Raw genomic sequence first — 15,208 nt, 5'->3', positions numbered from 1 at the left:
CCAGGGCCTGTAGGAGGGAGGAAAAGGGAGAGGCTGCTAATGGGTGCAGGGTTTCTTTTTGGAGTGAGGAAAACATTCTAGAATTAGGTAACGGTGATGAGGAGCAGCTTTGTGCATATGCGAAAAACCACTGAATGGAGTCATCAGAGAAGGCCTCCTGGAGGAAGCGGTGATGAAGGAGGAAGAAGAGCAGGGAAAGTACCAGCAACAGAAACCAGCTCATGTGGTCTGCACACCCGCTTTGTTAGGCCCCTGTGGTCCTGGTGGGTGAGGAGGGCAGGGTTTCACCTCCAGTAATGGCAAGAAATTGGGACAAGTTAAGAAAAGCCCAACACTGTGAGAATGTGCAGGTAAGAATCACTCTTCAGCTCCCACCACCCCTTAGGGGCCGCCCAGGAAGGCAAGGCTGGGCAGGCACCTGCAGTGAACTTGGGCCCCTCTGGGGGGCACCGGTGAGAACTCAGCCCTCCAGGACCAGGCCCAGCCAGCAGGCCAGGATTTTCAAGCTATCAAGTGATGGGAAATGCCAGAGCTTGCAGAGTGCGGTAGCTCATGCCTGTAACCCTAGCACTTTGGGAAGCTGAAGCGGATGGAACACCTGATGTTAGGAGTTTGGGGACAGCCCGACCAACGTGGTGAAACCCCGTCTCTACCAAAAATACAAAACTTAGCCAAGCATGGTGGTGGGCATCTGTAGTCCCAGCTACTGGGGAGGCTGAGACCGGAGAATTGCTTGAACCCGGAAGGCGGAGGTTGCAGTGAGCTGAGATAGCGCCACTGCACTCCAGCCTGGACGACAGAGCAAGACTCCAATTCAAAAGAAAAGAGAAAATAAAAAAGAAAAGAAAGAAAATGCCGAGGCCAGGCACGGTGGCTCACACAGGTAACCCCAGCACTTTGGGAGGCTGAGGCAGGTGAATCACAAGGTCAGGAGATCAAGACCATCCTGGTCAACATGGTGAAACCCCGTCTCTACTAAAAATACAAAAATTAGCTGGGCATGGTGGCGCGTGCCTGTAGTCCCAGCTACTCGGGAGGCTGAGGCGGGAGAATCACTTGAAGCAGAGAGTCAGAGGTTGCAGGGAGCTGAGAAGGCTGGAGCTCGGCCATGTCCTGCCCCACCCAGCCCTAAGGACACATCGATCTCTTCCCTGTACCCGCCCCGCCTCCAGCGGGCCACAGGGCCCTCCTGTTTCCATTTCTCCTCTTCAGGGATGGCAAGCAAAGGCCCGGAATCGTTGCCTTCCCTTTACTATATTAACCTAATTAGCTCATTGTAAGGTGATGGCTTTCTGCTGTGTGCCTTTGAAGGTAACTCAGCAAATTAACATTTCCGAATAGGATTCAGTTATGAATTTTAATGACTTTCATTCACAGTCCAAACAGATTACATATCTAGTGCTTCCTTTAAAATATTTATTGCCATTTTCTTACAATCATTGGCAATGAAACAACATAAAATATTAATTTAAAGAGCCAACTGCATGGATTCTCTCCGCAAGCAGCGCGTGCAGAGGATTGTTCAAAGGTGGTCCGGTGTGGCCCACTGTCCCGAAAGCAGCCGCGGACTGGACTTTCACAGTTACAACTGGCCCTGCATAGGGATGGACTGTGGCAAGGTGACAGAGCCAACAGCCCTGCGTCAGCATGTTCTGAAAGGTACCTGCTTGGAATGCAGGGCTAATGGCGTCCCTGATGGCTGTTTAGGAGCCGAGAGGCCTACACCCCTGGCTAGCAATTTGCCCACACTTCACTCAGATGGCTTTTGAAGTCTGTGAGCTGTGCTTTTTTTTCGAGACAGAGTTTCCCCCTTGTTGCCCAGGCTGGAGTGCAATGGCGCGATCTCAGCTCACTGAGCCTCCCGCCTCCTGGGTTCAAGCAATTGTCCTGCCTCAGCCTCCCGACAAAACTTAGCAGGGTGAGGTGGCATGTGCCTGTAATTTCAGCTACTCAGGCAGGAGACTGAGGCAGGAGAATTGCTTGAACCCGGAAGGCGGGGAGGTTGCGGTGAGCCGAGATGATGCCATTGCAGTCCAGCCTGGGCGACAGAGACTCCAACTCAATTAAAAAAAAAAAAAATTCTGGCCTGCTGGCTGAGCCTGGTCAAGGAGTGAGTTCTCACCAGTGCCCCCAAGAGGGGCCCAAGGTCACCTTCCTGGGCAGCCCTAAGGGGTGGTGGGAGGCGGGAGAGTGGTTTGCGGCTGCACATTCTCGCAGTGTTTGAAAAAGGAAACTTGGTATTAAAATGTGAGTTCCAGACGTACTTGGGGTACACATTCTATTTCAACAAACTACTTTCTCTTGCTCATTCCCTGTGCTTACAAAGTATTTCTCCAAATGACAACCCCTTGTGCGCGCGGCTAGCTGGGGAAGGCGAGGGGTGAAACAGCTGTGCGGTGCAGTCCAACAGCCCAGTCACACGTGACGATTCTAATTTACATTAGTTAAAATGAAATAAAGTCAGAAATTCAGCATTTGCACTAGCCAGACGAGAGCACTGCCTACCATACCGGGCCGTGCGGACTTCATCCATCCTGACAGTTCCATCAAACAGTGCTGATCCGGGGACCCACGCTGGGGCGCCAATGGTCCTCTTTAGCTGGGATACACCCGAGATGCCCACCCAACTTCACAATGCACTCCAGGCACGGCCCTCTCCCGGGCTCAAGCACCCTGGAGCCTCCCTTGCTGGCTCTGGGAACGAGATTAGACACAGCCCCCCGCCCCCCACAGTCGCATCTGCCCACCACTCACACCACCTGCTTCATTTCCATTAAGAGCCTTCATGGGGCCCCAGTAACTAATTACCATGAACTTGGTAGCTTAAAACAACACAAATGGGCCAGGCACAGTGGCTCATGCCAGTACTTTGGGAGGCCGAGACGGGCAGATCACCTGAGGTCAGGAGCTTGAGACCAGCCTGGCTAACATGGTGAAACCCCGTCTCTACTAAAAATACAAAACTTACCTGGGTGTGGTGGTGCGTGCCTGTAATCCCAGCTACTCAGGAGGCTGAGGCAGGACTGCTTGAAACTGAGGGCAGAGGTTGCAGAGAGCTGAGCTCACATCACTGCACTCCAGCCTGGGTGACAGAGTGACACTCTGTCTCAAACAACAAAAAAGCAAAACAAAACAAAAAACAAAAAACAAAAACCACGAAAACAGAAAAAACCCACCCAAACGTATTATCTTACATCCGGAGGTGTCAGGAGTCGAAAAGGGGGGGACCCGACTGTGTTCCACCTGGAGGCTCCGGGGAGAATCCATCCTTGCCTTTTTCAGTTTCTAGGGGTGTCTGCTTACCTTGGCTTCTGGCCCTGCACCCCTCCAGCCTCTGCTTCCGCTGCCACATCTCCTGTCTGACTCTGACCCGCCTGCCTCCCTCTCGTAAAGACGCTGGCGATTGCTTTGGGTCCACCAGAGAACCCAGGATAATCCCCCATCCCAAGATCCTTCGCTTCATTTCTGCAAAGTCCCTTCTGCTGTGCAAGGTGACCTAATTACAGGTTCTGAGAATGAGGGCCTGGAGTTCACTGGGGGCCGTGATTCTGCCTCCCACCCTGCCCTCCCTGAGCTCCACCACTCCTGGCCAAGAGAGAAACAGGCAGGTCCCCAGGGCCGAATCCACCTCCCTGTAACCCTAGGAATGGCTTTGCCCACATGGCTCAGGAAGGACGGGTAAACAGTGTACCTGCTCCCCTGGCCCAGATGCTGCCAGAGCCGCCTCAGTTCTCAAAACCTTTCAAAATGTTTCAAAATCTACCCTGAATGGCCGAAGTGGGCAGATCATTTGAGGTCAGGATTTCGAGACAAGCCTGGCCAACATGGTGAAACCCCATCTCTACTGAAAATACAAAAATTAGCTGGGCGTCATGCTGGGCACCTGTAATCCAAGCTAATTGGGAGGCTGAGGCAGGAGAACTGCTTGAACCTGGGAGGGAGAGGTTGTAGTGAGCTGAGATCTTACCACTGCACTCCAGCCTGGGCCTTAAGAATCATCGGACTTTAAAGAAACCAAATCACAGGCCGGGCACGGTGGCTCACGCCTGTAATCCCAACACTTTGGGAAGCCAAGGAAAATGGATTACCTGAGGTCAGGACTTCGAAACCAGCCTGGCCAACAAGGTGAAACCCTATCTCTACCAAAAACACAAAAATTAGCTGAGCGTGATGGTGGGTGCCTGTAATCCCAGCTAATTGGGACGCTGAGGCAGGAGAATAACTTGAACCTGGGAGGGGGAGGTTGTAGTGAGCCAAGATCGCACCACTGCAGCCTTAGATCCCTCCACCACCAGGTGGGCCTTAAGAATCATCAGACTTCAGGCCGGGCGCAGAGGCTCGCACTGTGATCCCAGCACTTTTGGAGGCCGAGGTGGGCAGATCACGAGGTCAGGAGATTGAGACCATCCTGGCCAACATGGTGAAACCCCATCTCTACTAAAATAAAAAAAATTAGCTGGGTGTGGTGGAATGCACTTGTAGTCCCAGGTTCTCGGGAAACTGAGGCAGGAGAACCACTTGGATCCAGGAGGCAGAGGTTGCAGTGAGCCTAGATCGTGCCATTGCACTCCAGCCTGGCAACAGAGCAAGTCTCCGTCTCAAAAAGTTAAAAAAAAAAAAAATCATCAGACTTTAAAGAAACCAAATCACATGGGAGTTTCTAACGAGAAATGACTGATGAACGCACATGGAAGTGAGTGCCTTGCTTTCCAGGACCTGGGACCATATCTCTGGGCCTGGTTTCCCTGAACTTCGTATACTTCCAACCCAGTGGCTGTAGGAGGGAACGTCTCCCCACTGCCATCATTCCTGGTGGCTCGCTGCCTGGCCAGTCACCAGAGTAGGGGACTCCAGGAGGGACAGGGAGCTCACCAGCAACTGGGGGAGCGGTCAGAGAAACTCACAGTGGGAATCTGCTCAGAACAGAGTTGCCATGGGGGAGAACTGTGTGTGAGTCCAGAGCATCAGGGAAGGCTTCTCAGAAGAGGAGGTACTACTGAGATGAGTCATAAAATGTGGATGAAGCTGCCTGATAAAACGGGGGAAGGACGGGGGCGCAGAATGATTTACAAGGAATTTTAAAAGACTGCATAACAGGCGGGGCATGGTGGCTCGTGCCTGTGACCCCAGGTCTTTGGGAGGCTGAGGTGGGAGGATTGCTTGAGGTCAGGAGTCTGAGACCAGCCGGGCAACATGGCCAAACCCTGTCTCTACTGAAAATACAAAAAAATTAGCCCAGCATGGTGGTGTGCCTGTAGACCCAGCTACTTGGGAGGCTGAGGCAGGAGAATAGCTTGAACCCAGGAAGCAGAGGTTGCAGTGAGCTGAGATGGGGCTACTGTACTCCAGCCTGGGCAGCAGAGCAAGATCCTGTCCCCGCCACCCCCCGCCAAAAACACTGTATAACAGAAATAAGGAAACAAGCTGAGAGAAGAGGTGAGTTCAAGGTTGTGGGAAGTAGAAATGTTCCTTTTTTTTTTTTTTTTGAGTTGGAGTTTTGCTCGTTACCCAGGCTGGAGTGCAATGGCGTGATCTCGGGTCACCGCAACCTCCACCTCCTGGGTTCAAGCAATTCTCCTGCCTCAGCCTCCTGAGTAGCTGGGATTACAGGCACGCGCCACCATGCCCAGCTAATTTTTTTTTGTATTTTTAGTAGAGACGGGGTTTCACCATGTTGACCAGGATGGTCTCAATCTCCTGACCTCGTGATCCACCCGCCTCGGCCTCCCAAAGTGCTGGGATTACAGGCTTGAGCCACCGCACCCGGCAGAAATGTTCCTTTTTAAAGTTTCCTTTCTTGTTAAAGAATAAGTGTGCTAATAACTCTGTGAAGCCCCATCCTCTGTAGCTGTGAGACACGCCATGCTTACAGGCACGTAGCACATTCTATGTCCTTGTACTTTAACCAAGATATCTGTACTGGACATGCTCACGGGAATGTCCCAGCTCTGCACTGCTTTTACCTGTTTAGAAAAGTTTTAAGTTGTCAGGCAATCGGGTTTTAGTTTAGATTGTGAGGTCTGGCTCCAGCCAACGGAGATCAGACACAGCGGTAAGGACGACCCCAGATGCGTAAGGAATAAAATTACGTTTTCATTTGTTCACTGTACTCTCGTGGCAAGATGGCTAGTGAGGGTCCCCTTCCTGCGGCCCAGGAAGTAAAAATTGCATTTCTGAAAGATCCTTTGTCTCAGTGCTGATTTTTCTTTGTGGCACCGAACATCTATTTCCAACAAAGGTCATGTGGCTGATAAAGGACAGGTTATGCCGTGGTGACAATGACCCTATATCTCAGCGGCTGGGCCCAGCACAAGCCTGTCTTCACTATGCCTGTGTCCAGCCTGGGTGTTAGCAGAGTGCACAGTGATGCGGGGATCAGGGACGCAGAGTGACGAGGCACCGTCTCCACCTGACCCGGGCCTGTCCATCACCACCAGAGGCCGCTGCCCACTGGCTCGGGAAGATTTGTCCCAGCACGACACGCCCCACACCCACACCCACACCCAAGCACATCCCACGACCATGCCCTCCCTGAAGGTGGTGGGAGGTGCCCCACTGTGTACCTGGAGCACAGAGAGCAGCAGTGACGGAAGCTGGGGTGGGAACCTCAGGGATCCCCATCCGCTACCCACTCCCGGTCGTCCCCACCAGGCACAGAGCAGCGAGCATGCGGCCTCAGTTGCAAGCTCAGGCTCTATCTTTCACACAGGGTTAAGCTTGGCTGCTGGAAGCAAAGGTCTGGGAAAAAGATCTCTAGACCCCAAAGCGCCCATAGTTCCCAGGGCCTCCCGGCATAGGAGCAAACACATCCCCGGCTCACTTACTATTGCAGACTGACGCCAAACTGCTGGGTGGGCAGCGGGGGCCGCGGCGGCGGTGTCTTGGTGGAAGGTGGCGGCCGGCCCTCGTGCAGGCTCTGGAGCTTCTCATCGTACCTGCAGACACAACAGAGGCTAGGCTCTCACCTGGCAGGGACAGCTGGCAGCCATGGAGGTGCTGGGTGGGGCTCTGGATGCCCCACAAACATCTGCAGGACACCTGGGCGTTACATCCCTCTAGGCACACATGCCACACCACCAGCTCGCTCACACACACACACGTGCACACAGTCACCATCCCCCATTGCTGTGGTCATTCTCACAGACACAGTAGCCCAACCCCCAGCAAATGCCCAGTCTCTCCTTCAACCCCTGGCCAGCAGCCCTACCCCAACCAGCAGAGCAGCCTCACCTGCTTGCCAGGCGGTCAGTCCTAAGGTGGGCGTGACCACCCTCAGCTCTCCAGAATGTCTGAATTTAAGACAAGAGCTGGCTTATAATGCTAATGGGACCCCTTTTGTTAATCACTTTATCCCCAGTGCTGCATATTAGATGCTCAATTTAAATATTTATTGAATGCCCAAACAAACCCATGAATGAACACATGGACTCTGAAGGAGGTGGTTAAAGCCTTCAGGTGAAAAGAGCCTCTGTGCTGGGCGCGGTGGCTCACGCCTGTTATCCTACCACTTTGGGAGGCCAAGACAAGTAGATCACTTGAGGTCAGGAGTTCGAGATCAGCCTAGAGACATGGTAAAATCCTGTCTCTACCCAAAATACAAAAATTAGCTGGGTGTGGTGGTGGTGCACGCCTGTAATCCCAGCTACTTGGGAGGCTGAGGTGGGAGAATCACTGGAACCCGGGAGGCTGAGGTTGCGGTGAGCCAAGATCTCGCCACTGCACTTCGGTCTGGACAACAGAGGCTCCATCTCAAAAAAAAAAAAAAAGCCACAGGTAACAGTCCTTCCTTAACACAGGCAACTATGTATTGAGATCCTACTATGTGCTGGGCACTGTGCATACAGCAGTGACTCCGCCACAGGATGGGGAGTACACGAGCCTTAGCCAGCAGCTTGGGAGTCAACACGGTGCAGGCACATGACCCAGAGGCACCCAACACATCAGACGGGCGAACCGAGTCAGGGAAGGTCTGTGGAGACGGCAGTGTGCTGGGCTGAGCCTGGCCAGCCAAGCAGGTGTGAGCCACTCCCACGGACAGCTGTTCTTTGTGAGTTCATCACAGTGCTCTGTGCCCAGGTGGCTCCCGAGAGATGTCTCCGTCCCTCACGAAGAGCCTACCGTGGAGAGGTTATTTTGTCTACTTTACAGATTGGGAAACTGAGGCTTGTCCAGGTCTGGTGACATGCCCTAGGTCACAAGCTGGGACAACAGCCAGGATTCAGGACCCCAAGGCCCTGCCCTGCTGCTAAGAAAATGGGTCTCAGCTTCCGGTCCTCACAGCACCACCAGGGAGTGTGTGGGGGTGGATAAAATCCAGACTTAGACCCCCCGCCCCAGGCTAGTAAATGCTCCATTAAAAGCGTCAGGCTTGGACACATCCTCTGGGGGTCTGCGGCATGGCTATGGAACAGGGTGCTGGCTGCCCAGTGAGTAAATTCAGGAGCTCCCAGGGCCCAAGCCCACACCCCTCTCCCACTGTTCCCCTCTGCCTCACAGGACCCTGCACCCTCAGTGCTGCACATTCCAGAGGCCCTAGACTGCACCCAGCAGCCCCTGAGAAGCCAGAGCTGGGCATTTCAGATGCCATCCGTTTGTCCCCAAATTGCTCTCCCTTGCAGGGGGATGTGAAGTTACCCTTTGTCACAGACAAATCACTTCCACCGCAGAGCTGCTCACAATACATCTTCTGAGCCGTGTCCATGGACTCCCCCAGGTCACTCTAGTGAGGTCTGGGAGTCGGGTCTTGCCAAGGCCCGTGGCAGAGCAGGGATTCCCATCATCCTCCCATGAGCTCCGGCTCCAGTTCATTCTCCTCTGCTTGGCACCAAGGACTCCCAGCCCACCAACTCCAGCTTGATCATGTGGGTCTTCCGGCTGCCTCCAAATATCCCAGTATTTCACCCACACGTTTGCAGAAGGGCTTCCCTCTGCTGGAAATAGGCTTCCCGGCCCCTTGAGCTACCCAACTGTCCCTCTGAAACTCTAACAGCCACTTCTGAGCTGGGCGTGGTGGCTCACGCCTGTAATCCCAGCACATTGGGAGGCCAAGGCGGGTAGATTACCTGAGCTCAGGAGTTCGAGATCAGCCTGGGCAACACAATGAAAACCCATCTCTACTAAAATACAAAAAATTCAGCCGGGCGTAGCAGTGTGCACCTGTAGTCCCAGCTACTTGGGAGGCTGAGGCAGGAGAGCTGCTAGAACCTGGGAGGTGGAGGTTGTGGTGAGCCAAGATTGCGCCACTGCACTCTAGTCTGGGCAACAGAGCAAGACTCTGTCTCTGGGGAGAGAAAGAAAAAAAAAGCCACCTCTGGGTCAGGCTCTTGCCTGTAATCCCAGCACTTTTAAGAGGCCAAGGTGGGAGGATCACCTGAGGTTGGGAGTTTGAGACCAGCCTGGCCAACATGGAGAAACCCTGTCTCTACTCAAAATACAAAAATTAGCCAGGCATGGTGGCATATGCCTGTAGTCCCAGCTAATCAGGAGGCTGAGGCAGGAGAATCGCTTGAACCTGGGAGGCAGAGGTAGCGGTAAGCCAAGATTGTATTACTGCACCCCAGCCTGGGCAACAAGAGCAAAACTCCGTCTCAAAAAAAAAAAGTCACCTCCTCCTGAAAGTCTTCCTGGATTCCCCCTCACACACACCAGTCCCTTCCCCAGCTGGGTTCAGTGCCTCCTCTGGCCCTTGTCATGACTTATTTGTGGTCCTTATTAGCTTGAGAATGTCATGAGAGCAGGGACCACACCTCCTAAACATCTCTACATCCCAGTACCTGGCATGTGACTTGGCTTTTATCTCCACTACCCCTGCAAGGCAACCAGCTTCACCTGCATGCACTCTGGCAAGGGGCCTACTCCTTCAAAGGAGCTCCTCAGAGAGGGAGACTTAAGGGGCAGAGGGAACCCAGGCTGGGGGTCCAGAGACCCGGGCTGGATCTGGCCCCGTGCTGCACTGGTAGGGTGGCACGCACCTTCCTGGGCAGCCTCTACTCATCTGGTCCGACATTTAAGCCTCGTAGCAGACAAACCAATTAAGCTTCTAGCATCCAGCAGACAGGTCCCTTTCCAGCGCACCTGTCACGTCCCTGAGAACATTTTATTCTGTACCCAGCGTTATTCACACGCCTGGGAAATTCCCCTAATTTTCTGCTCAAAAGCAAAACACGGTAAACACCAAGGCAACAAACAGCAGCTGCCACACCGGGGCTTATTTTTTAAGTCAATCTTGCAGCGGTGGGCGAGGAGAAACACCCCTTCCTGTGTACGGCCTCTCCAGTTTCATTTCTCTGAGTCAGCAGTTAGCACCTTGGCCGAGTATCTCTGCCGACGCCGCAGATTTCCGAGCCAAGTCTAGCCAAGCACGCGTTTGGAAATGAAGCCCTCGACGTCCGTGGGATCGAACCAAGACCTTTGGAAGCACAAAGATGTATTTCTGTGGCCTCTGGGGGCTAACGGGCACTCACCGCAGAACCTCGGGCGGGACGATCAGCTGATCGTATTTCAGGTGTTCACGGAGCTCACTCAGGTTGTTGAAATAGGTGACTTTTTTCCCAAACTTGTGGCTAAGAAAGCAGAAGCAAGAGAATAAAAACGATCAGGCGCCAGCAGAGAGGCCGGGTGCTGCAGGGAGGCAGCGGAACTTGGCAGCAGAACAAGGCTGGCATTTTTCATATTAAGAAAATGTAAACGCTGACACCACTTAAAACCCGAACATAACAGGAGCAGCGCACGCCGGGAGATGCTTTGCTTTCATGAGATCGCCACTGCACTCAACACTCTGGAGAGGCTCATCTGCATAAAAATAAATATCTGCCTCCAATTTAAATCTGCCCTGAATTTGCAGACATAGCAGATAGCGTGGAAGCGCCAAGGAGCCCTTTTGGGGGACGCAGGCTGGGCGGGGGCAGGAAGCCACTGGCATAGAGAGAAGTTCTCAGGGTGGAGCCTGCCTCAGGGTAGCCCCAGCCACTGGTGGTTTTGGGGTCAGTGGAAGCCTCACATTCAGCCACCTCTTCTAAGGACAGGGACCAACAAGGGTCTCCAGGATAGGGTCTCTGAGACCCCAGGGAACAGCGCAGCCACAAGGCCTGGCCACGTGCAGCCACTCCATCGTCTCCCTCCCCTTGTGCCCCAGGAGAATTCACTCCTTCTCAGGGCCTGGATCTGAAAGCGGGGGTTCTCCCACCGAAGCGAGGGCGGAAGATAATGCAAGACTACATGCACGTCTGGTCCACTGCCCAACACCCGGTGGACACGCTCGCTGTGATGATTCCTATCGGCAACAAGGCTCAGCATGAATTGCAGCGAGGATCACTGACAGGAAGTGAGCACACCTTTAAACAGGAGCCTGCAATCCTCATGCTATGACAGTCTAGGTGTGGTTTTTGCCATAAATATATGATTCATGTTTTAGTTTGTAGGACAGTATTATTTCCTTACTGTATATCTTTAAGAGATACAACTTTTTTTTCCCCCGAGATGGAGTCTCACTCTGTTGCTTAGGCTAGAGTAGAGTGGCACGATCTTGGCTCACTGCATCCTCTGCCTCCCAGGTTTAAGTGATTCTCCTGCCTCAGCCTCCCAAGTAGCTGGGATTATAGGCGCACACCACCACACCCAGCTAAATTCTGAATTTTTAGTAGAGACGAGGTTTTGCCATGTTGGCCAGGCTGGTCTTGAACTCTTGACCTTGTGATCCGCCACCGCACCCAGCCAAGATATACAACTATCAATGTGGGTAAAGAATCGTATCGTTACCAGAAAAGGGAAGTTACGTATTCTGCCAAACCGAAGATATTTTGTCATTTTTATGACAATTTGAAAGCCTTGAAGTAAGTTTTCACATATTTTCAATGTTGTTTAGTCTGTGAAATAAAAATAATTCAAGTCACCGTTGCAAAAACAAAAAATACAGAGATCATGGGCTGGAGGTGGTGGCTCACTGTAATCCCAGCACTTTGGGAGGCTGAGGTGGAAGGATCACGAGGTCAGGAGTTCCAGACCAGCCTGGCCAACACGGCGAAACTCCATCTCTACTAAAAATACAAAAATTAGCTGGGCGTGGTGGCGCACGCCTGTAATCCCAGCTACTCAGGAGGCTGAGGTAGGAGAATCGCTTGAACCCGTGAGGCAGAAGTTGCAGTGGACCAAGATCACACCACTGCACTCCAGCCTGGGCAACAGAGCGACTCTGTCTCAAAAAACACAACCAGGGGCCAGGCGCGGTGGCTCACGCCTGTAATCCTAGCATTTTGGGAGGCCGAGGTGGGTGGATCACCTGAGGTCAGGAGTTCAAGACCAGCCTGGCCATCATGGTGAAACCCCATCTTTAGAAAAAAAACAAAAAAACAACCAAACAAAAAAAACCCGGAGATCACGGCAGGTTGGAGGGACAGCCGCAGCCCAGCGCTCAGCCCAGCCCCAACGCCAGGTGGCTCCTAAAGGGAGACCCAAGGGAGGCTAAACTGTGCACACTGGCTCCCCCTAGTGGACGAGGGAGAATCGAACCCAGGTGCCGGTACCCCTCAGCCACCTGTGGGGCGTTGGGGGGACTTTTGCCAGGTTTCTGCGTTTAAGGACGCAAGGAACCCGAGCTAAAGGCTGGGGCTGCAGAATAGCCACCAATGTGCAGTGTGCCCTTCACCCCAAGGACGAGGAGAGGGAGGAAGTGGGGCCTGCCTTCGTCCCTGCATCCCAGACTCTGTGGAGTGTCCTCGCTGACTGCCCACTTAGACTCCACAGGACTGGGGTACAGTCTGACACTCTGTCCGAAGGATGCTGGAGGGTCTCCGCAGGGCTGTGAAGTGCTTTCAATGGCCTTCGTGATAGATGGGAGGAACCCACTAAGGGCAAAGTGAGTCTTGCCCCTCTGCAGGAACTGTTCGTGGGATATTCACGGTGACAGAGGTGCCAGCTTCAGAGCTGCAGGGAGGCCTCCTGTGCCCAGCCCCTCACCTTGCTCCCTGCGGCCTCCCTGACCCCTCCTGCAGGTCAGGCTCTGCCAAATGTGGACTCTGGGGGCAGGCGCAGACAGGACCCTGCCACTTGCCTCTCGCTCCGGGAAAGGATCCCCAGGACAGCTCAGCCAGGTGCTCCCAATACAGCGTGCGTGCGGTGGAATCACTGGGGTGCTTGTTAGAGCTGCAGCCGCAGGTACCACCTGCAGGGGTCTGCGTCAGGAGCGCTGGGTAAGACCCAGGGCTCTCCTGTGTGTGGGCGTTTGAGAGCCTTGGAGCTCCTCCAAATGAGGTCTTGGGGCACAGAGAGGTTATGTGGCTTCCCCAGACCTCACAGGCAGCAGGCAGCGGAGTCCAATCCTGGCTCCAGAGCCCCAGTCCGGTTCCTGTGGTCCTCTCCCGGCAGGAATGAGGCAGGATGACGGGTAGAACCACACACAGGCTCAGGCTGGAGGATCCCAGCCACGCCCCTCCTCCGCGGGCGATCTCAGGTGTAACCTCTCTGAGCATCAACCATTTCGACCCTCTTTGAAATGGGGAAAATGTGGCTGACTTCACAGTGCAGTTTTGCGATGTCTGGCACATAAGCATACATGAGGTGCATACGATATTGTAATCAGATTAATCACAAAAGGGGAGTTTAAAAAGATTTTTTTTTTTTGAGGCAGAATTTTGCTCTTGTCGCCAGGCTGGAATGCAATGGCGCCATCTCGGCTCACTGCAACGTCTGCCTCCCAGGTTCAAGCGATTCTCCTGCCTCAGCCTCTCAAGTAGCTGGGACTACAGGTGTCAGCCTCTCAAGTAGCTGGGACTACAGGTGCACACCACCACACTCAGCTAATTTTTTGTATTTTTAGTAGAAACGGGGTTTTGCCAGGCTGGTCTTCAACTCCTGACCTCAGGTGATCCGCCCACCTCAGCCTCCCAAAGTGCTGGGGTTTCAGGCATGGGCCAACGTGCCTGGCCAGTTTAGAAAGATTTTAAAACAGGGGCCGGCGTGGTGGCTCACGCCGGTAATCCCAGCACTTTGGGAGGCCGAAGCTGGAGGATTGCTTGGGCTTAGGAACTGGAGACGAGCTTGGGTAACATAGCGAAACCCTGTCTCTACTAAAAATACAAAATGTAGCTGGGCACAGTGGCGTGCCTGTAGTCCCAGCTGCTCAGAAGGCTGAGGTGGGAGGATCAGCTGAGCCCAAGAAGTCGAGGCTGCAGTGAGCCGTGGTCGCACCACTGCACTCCAGCCTGGGTGATGGAGCAAGACCCTGTGAAGAAAAGAAAAAGAAAAGGACAAAAGGAAGACAAACACTTTACGGTGTCAAGTCAGTGAATTATTGTGACAATGGAATGACTTAAGTAGCCTTGTCAGCCACATGGGGAAACTGAGGCAGCAAGGGGTTGCCTCTCTTGCTGAGAGTAATGGATGGCGAGGGCAGAGGAGTCGAGGCCAGGCAGCCTGGCGCCATCACCACCACACTATCCAGCTGCCACATGGAAACAGGAGGAGCAGGCGAACTTTTTTTTTTTCTTTTGAGACAGAGTCCTGCTCTTGTTGCCCAGGCTGGAGTGCAATGGTGCAATCTTGTCTCACTGCAACCTCTGCCTCCTGGATTCAAGCGATTCTCCTGCCTCAGCCCCCCAAGTTGGGATTACAGGCGCCTGACACCACACCTGGCTAATTTTCCTATTTTTAGTAGAGATGAGGTTTCACCACGTTGGTCAGGCTGGTCTCGAACTCATGAACTCAAGTGATCCCCTCATCTTGGCCTCCCAAAGTGCTGGGATTACAGGCATGAGCCACCGCACGTGGTCAATCAGGTGAACTTTTTTTCCAAGAACTTGAGAGGTTTCTAGAACTCTAAGAACAACAAAATCTCACTCTGTCACCCAGGCTGGAGTGCAGTGGCACCATCTCAGCTCACTGCAATCTCTGCCTCTTGAACTCAAGCAATCCTCCCGCCTCAGCCTCCCGAGTAGCTGGGACTAAAGTGTGCGCCACCACGCCTGGTTGGTTCTCATATGTTTTGTAGAGATGGGGTTCTGCCATGTTACCTAGGCAGGTCTCAAACTCCTGGGCTCCAGTGATCCACCTGCCTCGGCCTCCCAAAGTGTTGGGAAGACAGGAGACAGCCACCATGCCTGGCCCTCTGAGGACTTTTCTAAGGTAAGTGACTGGACTAGCTTCTTTGCTATGTCAAATATGTCACATGTCACATAGGGCGCAAGGATGCTGGGCCTGGTTAAACAGAAGCAAG

At 53.4% G+C, this 15,208-nt stretch overlaps 1 protein-coding gene across 7 annotated transcripts in view; it reads right to left on the bottom strand.

Moving 5' to 3' along the window:
* The window catches only part of ARHGAP8 (Rho GTPase activating protein 8), a 93,414-nt gene that overhangs the window by 18,582 nt on the left and 59,624 nt on the right, over positions 1-15,208 (bottom strand). For 6 of the 7 annotated variants that reach the window (XR_013533816.1, XR_013533951.1, XM_035300253.3 and 3 more), the window contains 2 exon segments: positions 10,464-10,562; positions 6,825-6,935 (listed from right to left, as the gene is read on the bottom strand). Coding sequence is in view for 5 of the 7 variants with exons in the window: in XM_035300253.3 (XP_035156144.2) it covers positions 6,825-6,935; positions 10,464-10,562 (210 nt within the window). In the remaining 2 variants the exon portion in view is untranslated. 7 annotated transcript variants of the gene reach the window in all.

The sequence above is a fragment of the Callithrix jacchus genome, chromosome 1, assembly GCF_049354715.1.
Source record: "Callithrix jacchus isolate 240 chromosome 1, calJac240_pri, whole genome shotgun sequence".
NCBI lineage: Eukaryota > Metazoa > Chordata > Mammalia > Primates > Cebidae > Callithrix > Callithrix jacchus.
This window is presented reverse-complemented; position numbering and strand designations above follow the sequence as displayed.